Genomic DNA, 13,513 nt, shown 5'->3' with positions numbered 1-13,513 from the left:
GTTAAGGAAAGTTGCAGATATAATTGTCAAGAGGGAAGAATTGCGAGATAAAAACAGCTGACTCATGAGCAGCTTTTTACTTTTAGCACTCCACGTTAAATGTAATAATGCTTCTTTATCACTTTCACAACTCAAAAAAAGCTCCAGAAGAAATAAACAGATAAATCAAGTCCACTTAATATTATATTAGGTTGTAAGGCCCTGAATTAGTCTTCAGGATTTCATTAAAATAAACAGATCAGTAAGTAGCATCAAGCAGATCAGGCCAATTGTTAACATTCCAACCAGCAATCCTCACTAAACATTAATGTTGAAGGGATATTCAAAATGCACAGACAATGTCTCCTCTAATGGTGATGAAACATTTGCAACCAAACTGCCAAGCTTGGAAGTCAAACCAACAGCCCAAGTTAATAAGTGTAAACCATACACACAAAGTACGAGGACTTGGATTCATTAATTTCAGAAATACATAATATTTGAATGAATTTGGTGAGATTTGCAACAAACACAGATCAGGAATTTATGATTATTATAATGTGTGGGCTGTATGAAGGAAGAATTTTAAAACAAGGGATGTCACAACACAAACCAATGTATTCAAAATTTAGAAAGTCCCAAGAAAGTTGTTGTGTAATGCATGAGCAACAACACTTTTCATAACTTATTATTTAATATATATCCTTCAGTAAGCCACCTGGAGTCATTTATATATAATAAATACATAAATAAAATAAATATCTTGTTTACAAACTTAAGATGGCTCACATAATAGCTCTATTTTTTCCCACAATTGCTGAGGTAAATTGTATGAATGGGAATGAGAGAGAATGAAGACTCACTGTCACCTAGGGAGCTCCAGTCACTCTGGATAAGTGAAAAAATGGCTCTTCCCATTCCTAATCAAACAATTTACCACTATCCTAGCATTTTAGGCTGATGCCGAGCTGCAATTTCCCGGGTCAATTAACCTTTTTTAAATTACAGATTATAGTTTGGCTGAACTATTTTACTGTGCTCCACGTTACTCTGCAAACAGATCTCAAGTTGAAATTAATACAAAACGTTGCTACCCAGAGGTTCTTATCATTCCAACATTATCAATTGTATAGGCTGTTCATTTAAAAAGTGGTTTTAACATTTACAGCCTTATTTGAGTTGGGCTAAATAAATTGATATACTATTTGCACTCATATATAGTGTTTTAGGAGCTATAATTGACACTACTAATACAGTTACATTTCAGTGAAATTCCCTGGCTATTGGATTTTAAATAGATCCTGAAAACTTTTTTTTACTCTGATTTATTCTTTCCGTTACTAGATTTTCTTCAGCTTGTGCTTCAGTTGAATACAAAATGGTGTTCTGGTCATGGACATTCAAGTTTTCATCTGGAAATATTCCAGACAATCTAAGAATACTGTAATATTTTTGCCACAAATAAATTTTCCAAAACAAAAAGTGGTTTATGGCATTACAGCAGAGGTGGGCAACTATGGCCCTTTTATGACTTCTGGACTTCAGTTCCCAGAATTCCTGAGCTAACATGGCTGGCTCAGGAATTCTGGGAGTTGAAGTTCACAAGTCATAAAAGGGCCACAGTTGCCCACCCCTGCATTACAGAATCTGGCAAATATCATGACTCAGGAGAGAAAAATATGTTCCACGCAACATCAGAACTGTTTGTGAATGGAACACAAAGTATTGTGCATTCCTGAAATGACTTATTTAAGCTTGTACTTATGGCTTGGTGTTTTTTTTTTTTTTTTTTTGCATTGATCTATTTATTTGAATTTTTTTATTTCTAAGGATTTAATGTAGTGCTTCATGGTATATATTGTGTTTTATAATTTATTCCATGCTTTAGAAAACGGTAGATGTGAAAATGAAGAAATCTTCAAAGTAAAAGAAAAATAATTTTAAAAATAAATCCTTTCTTGTAGATTTGTCATAACATGTAATATAACTTTAAATAGTAGTAAAGTAGACAGTTATATACTCAAACTTTTATTTAAAGTATATTATTTCCATATGTGCCTTTACATTAGTAATAAATTATTATACAAATGAAAAAATGTTGATGAATGGAATTTAGGAAAGAAATACCCATATTATCGAGAACTGATAAATTTTCCAGAAAAAATAAGTTTTGCTCTGAGTATATGGGATTTAATTAAAGATTATAATAATAAGAGTAAAATTACCTCTGCGGCATCAGCTAAAATTGGGAGGCTATCGGCGGCCTTCTGCCACCGATAGCCTCCCACCGACCAGTACGCTCCCACAGAGAGGGACTCCTCAGGGTGCCGTCAGCCAGGCAATGTCTGCTGTCGACCCCCAGGGGGAGGGCCTTCTCTGTGGCAGCTCCTGCCCTCTGGAATTATTTGCCCCCGGAGATACGAAGGATATTGGATCTCCGGGTTTTTCGCCGTGCCCTAAAAACTTTTCTTTTCCATCAAGCAGTGAACACCTGCCCCCTTTTTTTTTTAGTTTTTTAGCTTTTTAAATTGTCAAAGGGGTTTTAGTTTTCAATGTTTTAAATTTTGGGGCCACAGTTATTTAATTCTTTTAATAATTTTAAATTTTGTATTGATATGTGTTTTAGTTCTGGCTGTGCGCCTCCCTGAGTCCACTTGGAGAAGGTCGGGATATAAATTGAATAAAATAAATAAATAAAAAATAAAAAAGACAACTGAATGACAGATGAAGAGAGACAGAAAAGGAAATGGGGGAGTTGGAAGCAAGATAAAAAAAATTCTGACATCTATAAAGGCAAGGATCAAATTACTGGAAGTAAGAAAAGGATGTAATTTCCTAATTATGCATGAAAAAAAATGTTTTCTGCGTAGTAATACTGGACAACAAATCTGGAAAGTAAAACTTGCTTAAGTTGACTAAGTGTGAAGATGTCTGTATGGCAGTTACTTGTACTACACAACCCTGTACACAAGAATAGAGACCATCTCTTGAAACTTCATTCACAGGCCAAGAAATCAATGGTGTTTCTGTCACCTCAGTTTCATTCATTCTCTCAATTATCATGAAAAATCAGATTTGTTTTTAATATTCTGATTATTATATTTAAATTTAGGGGCAAAAGAGCCTCATTTAAGTACATAATAATATCTCTATTACTCTATTTGTAGTAGTTTAAAAAAATATTTTTTATTTTACTCTCACCATGCTTTGTTGAGGATCTGGTTCTAAGTGGCCCACAATCTTCCATATCCTCCAAGAAATAAAGCTTGATTCTCTTGGTTTAGTTATAAGAAAATGTCCCTCTCAGATGTATACTACTGTATACATACTGTATAGATTCTATATCCTTGGAATCTGTCCTTGTGCAACATATTAATACATTAATATTAATGGACATTAATACATTAGAGAGGGTCCAGAGGTATTTTACCAGAAGAGTACTCAACTCCTCTGCTCACAATAAAATTCTTTATAACACCAGGCTTGAAATTTTAGGCCTGGATAACCTTGAACTACGCCGTCTACGTTACGACCTAAACCTAGTACACAAGATTATCTACCATAACATCCTACCTGTTAATGACTACTTTAACTTCAACCGCAATAACACAAGGGCTATTAATAGATACAAACTAAATGTAATCTGCTCTAATCTTGATTGCAGAAAATACGATTTCAGCAAGAGTACTAAATGTCTGGAATACTTTACCTGATCCTGTTGTTAGTTTCTCTAACCCCCATACCTTTTACCTTAAACTGTCTACCGTGGACCTTACACGTTTTTTAAGAAGTCCCTAAGGGGCCGTGCATAAGCACACCAGAGTGGCCCACCATCCCTCTCCTACTGTCCCCATTTATATGTACTCATTTTATGTGTTTATGGCTATGTTTTGCTCATTTATATCCATTTATTTGTGCCATTTTTTCATGTGTCAATGTCTATGTCTATACTGATACTTGTTGACAAAACAATTGAATAAATAAATAAATATTTCTTCTGTTTCATATTCAGTGCATTGCATGGAATCAGTTTAGTTTTGCCAATTATATTAACCGATACTTTGATTCTCCCAGGTGCAGTATGTGGGTTTAATGAAACTGCTGTTACAATAAACTTATTTATTCTGGCAGAGATACTTCAAGCCACAGGAATATTTCATTTTATATATTCTTGAGTTTCTTTGGGGAAAGGTTCTAGCCAAATATGAGCATTTAATGGATTTTTCTGCTTTATGAAAGATCTTATCGCTACAGATGTGTGTCAGCGTTAAAAAAAAATCTGTATTAGAACTCGATAATATGATTACCAGAGACCTTCATTTGGTTATCTGAAAGTTAAGGAAAAATTTGCCTCAGACTGATTCAGTTAAGATATCGGGTAAGCCATCAATGCTGTCTGGTGTTTCTATACAGTGGTATGAATTTCTTTCAATAACCTGAATGACATCAGTGCATAGATAGCTATGTCGTTTTTATTATTGTGTAGTACATATGGGCAGCAGAGGTTAAAACTTTCCGTCCTTTCCACATCTATTGCTATTTTATGTAAGATATATAACAAAAGTCTACATTTTCACTTGGGATGAATCCATATATGTTCAGTAAAGCTTATTGTCAAGTATGATTTTGACATAATGTTCTTCAAAAGAGAGTTAGGAGAAATTTGTATTGGAAAAATTATGACTGGTACAAAATTCCCTTTATTATTTCAGTTCTTTGTGCATATAATGTATATACTAGTCAAGCTATTGTTCCGCAAGATGATCAATTTTATACAATGGTGCATATCTTTATTTTCACTTGTATTTTATTATGAAATTTAATTTAAAAATTGAAAATACATAGTGTAGACAAGAGGTAAGGAATAGTAATCAAAATAAAATAAAAATTTATTAAATTTATACCAACATCATTCACTATACTTCTATCTTTCTTTCCTTGCATCCATTCTTGCTTCCACTTTGTCTGTACTCTGTTTTATACATTGCTTTTTGTCCTTATTAGATCAAAATAATGATTTGGTATTCTTATGTCAGTGCAAGTTCCATGAAAATAAAACAGTCTTATTTTATACATTTTACACTTGGGACTTAATTTACTTTTCCATTCACAAGTTTTATTCTTCCTAACATTAGTATATGCTGATCTCCTTCTTTCTTTACTGAAATAACAGAGAATAGACTATTTGAAGCGAGTGAAAAGTAAATTTACAATAAAATAAATGAATTACATTGTTTACACAACAAATTAAAAAACCAGGTGAAAAGAGCTGTCTTATGATTTATAGCAGTCTCTTGCTGTATATATTCACTTTTCCACGTTCAGCTACACACGAGACAGAACTACTTCTGCTTAATATACTTCACAGTTTTGGACAGATGATTAGTAAATATATATATTAAAAAGAAAAATGTAACAAAATATTTTATTGAACATTTGTTAAGCCTGATTATCTTAAGCATGGCATGGCATAAGTATGTTTACAAAAGGGAATCAGCTTACAGCTATTATTGGAAAAGGTATAAGGTTTGTTGGTAACAGTAAAAGCAGCTATTTTGGTATGTTAGTAGAAAGCTAAATAAATATATGTTTTTATGCCACCAGTCTATACGAGTCTAGACATACTCTAGGCAACTATACTCCATATCATTTTTTAGTGTTGCCTGAAAAACGAATCAAAACTGATGTTGAATTTTTAACTCAGCTGTGTCAGGTTTTACCCATATTCCCTAAAGTTGATAGACAATATCTGGTGCTCTCCAGATATTTTAGCTTAGAAAAATGACATTGGCCTTGCATGCTGAGGCTAATGGGGATTTATGTAAGCCATCTGGAAGGCAGCAGGTTGTCAATGCAACTCTAAAGAGGATTCCATGTACTGCCATCTATAGCAATGATCAGTCAACATAAATCCACAGCTCATTAAGAACTAGGGACAATATACATTTCGTATTATAGTACCAGGCCAGAAATAGAGAGGGAAGGGTTAACAAAAGCATACGGCTTAGCCTTCTTGTAGACTGTTATTGCTGTAGACTTATTTCTCTACCATTGTAGGAACTTGTCGGCTGACGGCGCCCAGGATGAAGGCGTTCTCTGTGGCTGCACCGACCCTCTGGAACGAGTTACCCACCGAGCTCCGGACTGCCCCTGATCTCCATTCCTTCCGCAAGGACCTGAAGACATGGCTCTTTAAGCAAACTGGCCGAGTCTGTTCTGGGAGTTTTAATTAATTGGGGGTTTTGAATTGAATTTTAATTGTTAATTTTAATTGCTGTGAGCCACCCCGAGTCCTTTGGGAGAAGGGCAGCATATAAATTCTGATAAACTTAAAACTTAAACTTGTTAAAGCTACTGCTGCTTATGTGGCATAATAGCAACACAAGAGTTTTAGTAATTATATAGCATTGTGAGAAACAAACAGGCCATGAATTAAGTCAACTCTTGACAAATATAACTTAAACAAAATGCTTCAATGAGATTTTCTGTATCTAACCTGTATTCACATAGAATCTTTGACTAAGTCTCGATGTAAACTGCATATATAAGCATTAATAGAAAACCTTGAAAATGAGACTGTGATATTATTTATATGTATTTTTAACCTTTCCAATATATGTTGTAAAAAAAAAGAGCATAGTGATAATGCATATGATAAAAAATAATGAATATATGAATAATGAATAATGTTATCATCTCAACTGAAAAAATAAGTAAAACTGTAATAGTGCAATGCGGTAAAAAAGAAGCAAAACCAAAGTGTTGGAATACCATTTATTAATAATTAAAACAAAGTAGTAATAACTGATACTTTATGACCAATGAGCATTTTAGAATTATAGAATACTAGGATATTACTTGTTCTAAAAAAACATTAGTACTGAACATACTGTATATAAGGCTGAAAAAATATTTTATGTAACCAATATAATCTCAGGTATTTTGGGTTAAATTTTATTTTCTAAATATACCTAGGCTATATCTCTAAATATTAGTTGCCAAATATCTGTCTCAAATCTAGAATGTGTACTCTACCTGAATATTTATGCTATTTCCAAAATATTATCAATCATTATTGAGAGCTGCTGTCAGAACTTTAAGTGTTATATATGTATGTATGTTTCTGGATGCTTCTGGTCAGAATTGGACCGTCATACTGCAAAATACTTCCTCTTAAAGCAGGGGTGTCAAACTCAAAGCCCATGAGTCAGATCCATGGGGTACTTAGATCTGGCTCGCCGGGGCACTTTGAAAACAGCGAAGGACTGGCCCATGCTGCCTCAGACAGTGAAAATGGCACTGGTGGAGGATTGCAGGAGCTCAGGAGCCCGTTTTTAATGGTAGAGCGTTTGGGCCACCACAGCCCCCCCCGACATGAGTGACATCAAGCTGGCCACACCCACTCTGGCCACGTCCCCAATGTCAAACACAACCCTGATGCGGCCCTCAATGAAATTGAGTTTGACACCTCTGTCTTAAAGCATTGAAAGACTCTAAATGTAACTACAGTTTAAAAGTAGAATTTTTTTAAAAAAATATTACTTGATTTAATCATGTAATCATATTGCCATGACGTTACGTTTTTGGTTATGCTTTGTTTTGCTTGTATATATCTGCATTGTGTAACTACAGATAGTCATGTTGTAAAAAGAAAAGTAATGCAAACGATGAGCTATCTTATTTATATGAATGCGTTCATATCGTTAACGCATTATGTAAACAAAAAAAAAAAACCCTTTTTATAAGCTGAATCATCTCTCACACTTCTCATACCAAGCCAAAAGTCAAAGAAAATGAGCCCCCAAACCGCATGTGCAGCAGGATGCCATTGCGGGGGGGGGGGGGTCCATAAAGCCAAAAACCATCAGCACGAGTCCATTCTGTAAGCAAGAACTGGGAAGCCCTGGCTGCACTTAAATGCCTTCCTGCAGATTTCTTTATAAACTCGCGGCAACATGTTGCCATCATGTGACAGCTGGGGTGGCGTGGCCTGCATGTGACGCATCTGGCCCATGGGCTGCCAGTTTGACACTCTTCCTTAGACTATTCTCAAGTTACAGTTGCAAGGGTTACCTGAATAACCCCTGAATGCCTCATAGATGATCTCAGAAGAAGATCTTGAATGGAGACTCCTCTCAAAGCAAGGTAAAATAACCCCATTCTGAATATACTTTCCTGCATACTGTATATTTTAATCCTTATCTTTGCAGGAGTCACAGAATCACAGAATCAATATATTTTGTGTCTTAAATTGTTCAGAATAATCAACCAGTCCATAGAATCTGAGCCCGTAGAATCAGTGATATTCTGCACCATGATTATCTAGATATGCACTGAAGAAGTGAACATTTCAAGGACCTTTTCTGCATCCAATACCAATTCAAACTTATCATAATTTCACCAACAGTGATTATGATGAAGGTGCAGAGACAATCTCTCATTGGGAAAAAAAAAAAAAGCAAACCCCTGTAAAACTGGTAAAAATGTTTTTTTTCCACTATAAATATACTAGCCCTATCATGTGAATATGCAAATGTACATCTATATGGATTCATAAAAGAGAATATTTGTAGCTTAGGGTTGACATGTGGGGTCCTTGGTGCTCTCTGGGCTTGTTTCCTTGCAGACATTTCATTACCCAAATGAAATATTATATACTGGAGCACCATTTCCCCCCTAAACTGAAGTATGCTTGACTCAGAGTAATTTGATTAGGCACAGTGGTGGGTTGCCCCCAGTTTGGACCAGTTCACAAGAACTGGTAGTAAAACCCGCAGGAGGCTTCACCCACTGACCCAAACATCATCAGGAAGCTTCTGCGCATGTGAAGTGAGCGCGAGCACGCGGCCCCGTTGCGAACCGGTACTAAAGGTAAGTACCCACCCGTGATTAGGCAAAAAAGTAGTATAATCTCTGTTCAATTGGCAAGACCATGATAGATCTGTTTGATTCTAGTGCACCATGACTCCACTGAATGAACACATCTTTACTAATACCCATCTCGAGTTTCAGAATGAACATCATGTAAAAATAATTTCCAAGGAGCCTGGTGGCGCAGTGGACTAAGTGCTGTTAAAGTAGCACTTAGTTGCCAGCTGCCTGCAATTACTGCAAGTTCAAATCTCACCAGGCTCAAGGTTGACTCAGCCTTCCATCCTTTCGAGGTAGGTAAAATGAGGACCCGGATTGGGGGGGCAATAAGCTGACTTTGTATAAAAAAGAACACCGCTGGGGGGGGAGGGGGCGAAAGCCCTACTAAGCAGATATATACAAAAGTATGAAGGCTATTGCTTAATGCATTGTAAGCCGCCCTGAGTGTCCGGAGAAGGGCGGCATATAAATCGAACTAATAAATACATAAATAAATAAATTGGATTTTCCCTAGACAGGGATCTCAAACATAGGCAGGAGAAAAGAGATAGGCTATTCCTGGTAGTATCTGACAAGTTGATAGTATATGTTGTGGACAATTATTTATGGAAATAAGCTTGGCTAAGTAATTTCTAATTTATGAAAATAAAATATTTACAGTTTTATGATACAGCATGCTGTGTTTTATAGCATATGACCAGAATGCCTAATGTCTGTTTTATATTTGAAACCAATGATAAATTATCTGCACAGGTTCTTAAATTTCTTCTGCTGTTGAAAGCTCGCATGCTGACCAACTGGAACTGTTTCCCTTCAGATTAAGATATGGGGCAACTGGAGATGTTGTAGGTATCTGCATTGTCAGCAGAGATAGGGAATAGCAATAGCATTAAAACTTATATACCGTTTCACAGTGGTTTACAGCTCTCTATAAACAGTTTACAGAGTCAGCATATTGCCCTCAACAATCTGGGTCCTAATTTTACTGACCTCAGAAGGATGGAAGGCTAAATCAACCTTGAGCCTGGTGAGATTCAAACTGCCAAATTGCAGGCAGCTAACAGTCAGCAGAAGTAGCCTGCAGTTCTGCAGTCTAACCACTGTGCCACCATGGCTCTTTGGTGAAAAGTGAAAAACATAAGTGCTGAAGGAGATTTCAAATGATGGATATCAGATGAGTGGGGATATTTTTAAAATACATCTGCCAGTGAAGTTGGCAGTTGTGAGAAAAATGACTTTAAATCAGGTTGAGCTGTAGAAGTAAGCAAAGGAGGAGGAAAAATGAAAGATTTGTCCCCTTTAGGAAAATTATGCATTTCAATACTTTCATCTTGCAGTTCTGCAATGTCATTGAACACAGAAGCAAGAGGCTCAAAGCTGGGCTCCCAGTTCAGCAAACAATTCCAGTTATAATTCTCTCCAAGATCTTTAACAGAGTCTACTGGGGTAACAAGATCCTTGCTATCAGGTGCTACTATACATTCCATTGTGAGATCTGTCATTATCTCAATTTCTTTAACTGTCACTTTTGCAAGTGTATGGGACAACATTTTGTTGCAGAGTAATTCTCTGAAGTAATGGAGGGCCTCTGTGCTTTGAGAAATGGACATCATCCTATTTTCTCCGGACTGACATGAAAACTGATCAGAATCCCTTGGAATCCCTGAATCTGGTTTAAATGAGCCTCTGTCACTTAAAGCAGATCTAGTACCCTTCCTATAAGGATGTTCATTGACCTTTTTTAGTTCCACATCTTCTCCAATTGCCCCTTCCATTGATCCGTGGCTATATGAGTTGGGTTGTACACAAACACTATCAATATTTCTTTTATCCATGGTGCCAATCAAACTTAGCCAATCAGCTATGCTCCCAAAAGGGAGAATAGTTGTTTCATATATTTGGGGTTCTTGGAAATGTTTAGATGAGGTTTTTTGTCTATGCATGTTGAGATCTATAACTGAGGGACATGGCAACTCTTTCTTCAGGCTACACTTGCGGGTATCTTTTAGTATATATCTACCAATAAGCACAGCAAGGCAAATGGCTAAAAACAAAAGTATTATAATAGAGATGGCAATGTTAACAGATAAGTTAGCTGTTTGCAGTGTGTGATAGCTCTCAGGGCTATTAGAAATGTTTACCAGAACTGTGCAGGTGCTGGATTTTGAGTCCTGCTTTGGACTATGAGCTTTTATTAGAAGTTCGAAAGTGCCATATTTCTTCTTCATGCTGCTTCTTTTTTTGTGAAAAGATCTAGCCAAATAAACAGACCCACTGCTACAGTTCACCGAAAAGAAGGAAGATTGTTCTAACAAAGTATAATAAATGACACCATCCAAGCCACCATCACAGTCTGATGCTTTTACGTCGCCAATCAACTGCCCTGCTTCATTCTTCTCGGGAAAATAAAAGAAATATTCATCTTGGCTGAACACAGGGTCAAACTCATCCAATCCTTCAACATTAATCTGAACAGTAACAGTAGCTGTGGAATTGCTTTTATCTTTCGCCTGTGCAACGAAACAGTACTTACTCTGATGTTCAAAGTCAAGCACCTGCTTGGTGCGGATATTTCCAGACAAAGAATCTATTATAAACAGGTTATGATCTCCAAGATTCCCAAGATGAGTAGACAAGCAAGATGACTGGATAGAGTAGGAAAGATAACCACAAGGGCCAGTATCAAAATCTAGGGCAGAAATTGTGCAAACAGAGGAAAAAGCAGGCATATTTTCATGTATACCACACTCAAGGTTTGGAAAAACAAATACTGGGACATAATCATTAGCATCAAGGACACTGATAAAAACAACAGCAAAAGCCACGTTTTTAAGAACTATTCCTCCGTCAGAAACTTGAACAGTCAAATTGAATTCCGTAGCATCCTCGTAATCTAGAGCTCTGATGAGACGTATTGAGCCAGTTTTACCTTCTAGTTGGAAGTGCCCGTTATCATTTCCAGAGGCTATATTGTAAGTGATATCTGCATTAGTTCCAGCATCATAATCATATGCTGACACTGAAGTAATGTAATTACCAACTGGAAAATCTTCCCTGACATGAACATGATATTCCAAACTTGTAAATACAGGTGGATTGTCATTAACATCTAAAATAGTAATTGACACGGTAGCAGTGGAATTTAGATGAGTAGTTCTTTGATTAGCAGCAAGAATTAACAACTTATAAGAGGAACATTTCTCTCGATCTAGGGTGCTTCTCAAAACAAGATTTCCAATCGTTTGATCTGAATATTCTGGCCCAAATAAAAGCTTTTTCACATAGAATTTATTAGCGTTATTTCCACCAATGATGGAATACACAACATTGGTGCCTTGATGATTTCTACCTTGGTTATTAACTGAAAATGTAAACAAGTTCTCTCCAACTGAAGCATTTTCACTTATAGTAAAAGTATAGATTGCCATTGTAAACAGAGGAACGTAAGTATTCATAGCTTGTATCTGCACTGTAACAGAAGTCATGGCAGTCAAAGGTGGCTTTCCATGGTCGACAGCTTCTACAAGGAGATGGATCTCTGGGTTACTGAACTGATAAGTTAGTGGCTTAACAAGAAATAGTGAACCTAAAATAAAATAAAACATGCATTATGCTGTGCAAAAACTTTTAGTACTAACACTATAGTTTCCACTTTCTGTATTGCACAAAGATCATCATTTTAAAAAATTTTATGTGCTACAAAAAAGAAAGACAATATAAAAGGACAATTCCAGGCAGCCAAAAATTGCATGTACTAAATGGAGTTCATATAAATTCAGGGGTATGAAAAACATATGTAGCTATTGTGAAAATCATTATAATATGTTAGTAATTTATTCTTATATTTAAAGAAATTCTATATTCTTAAAATGTATTAATTTAGTGAAATTTCTAAGTCACAGAAAAATAATAGCATTCAAATTAAATGAATAGATTTAGATAGGCCAAAGAGTAGATATACAATCCAAAATATACCATGTATACATTACTATAGTATATTACTATAACATAAAACTAGTTTGAAGTAGAATTATTTGTCCAATATATAATATTGGCTATATATACTGTGTTTTCCCGAAAATAAGACCCTGTCTTATATTTTTTTGAACCCTGAAATAAGTGCTTGGCCTTATTGCCATGCGCTCAAAAGCCCGATTGGGTTTATTATCAGAGAATGTCTTATTTTGGGGAAAACAGGGTAGAATCAGAGGTGGGTTTCAGCAGGTTCTGACCAGTTCTGGAGAACCGGTAGTGGAAATTTTGAGTAGTTCGGAGAACCGGTAGTAAAAATTCTGACTGGCCCTGCCCCCATTATTCTCTGCCTCCCAAGTCCCAGCTGATCGGGAGGGAATGGGGATTTTACAGTATCCTTCCCCTGGAGTGGGGAGGGAATGGAGATTTTACAGTATCCTTCCCCTGCCACACCCACCAAGCCATGTCATGCCATGCCACGCCCACCAAGCCACACCCACAGAACCAGTAGTAAAATTTTTTAAAACCCACCACTGGGTAGAATATATACTATATGATATATATAGTATATATACTCCTTGGATCCTTTCTTCTAGTACTTAGAAGAAGTACCTAGATCCTTAATTAAAATCATGAATAATGTATTTAGCTACACTTAAGGTATGCATGAAAAGACCGCCTATTAAGCATT

At 36.1% G+C, this 13,513-nt stretch overlaps 1 protein-coding gene across 1 annotated transcript in view; it reads right to left on the bottom strand.

Annotated features, from left to right (window-relative positions):
• Positions 1–6,740: 6,740 nt before the first annotated feature.
• Positions 6,741–13,513, bottom strand: part of DCHS2 (dachsous cadherin-related 2) — a 76,735-nt gene continuing 69,962 nt past the window's right edge. The window contains exon 21 of the mRNA XM_087875402.1: positions 6,741–12,436. Coding sequence (XP_087731528.1) covers positions 10,041–12,436 — 2,396 coding nt within the window. The 3' untranslated portion in view covers positions 6,741–10,040. The remainder of the gene's footprint in view (positions 12,437–13,513) is intronic.

The sequence above is a fragment of the Pantherophis guttatus genome, chromosome 8 (assembly GCF_059756535.1).
Source record: "Pantherophis guttatus breed Tessera chromosome 8, ASM5975653v1, whole genome shotgun sequence".
Taxonomy (NCBI): domain Eukaryota; kingdom Metazoa; phylum Chordata; class Lepidosauria; order Squamata; family Colubridae; genus Pantherophis; species Pantherophis guttatus.
Note: the sequence above shows the minus strand (reverse complement) of the source record. Positions and strands in the feature narration are given on the sequence as shown.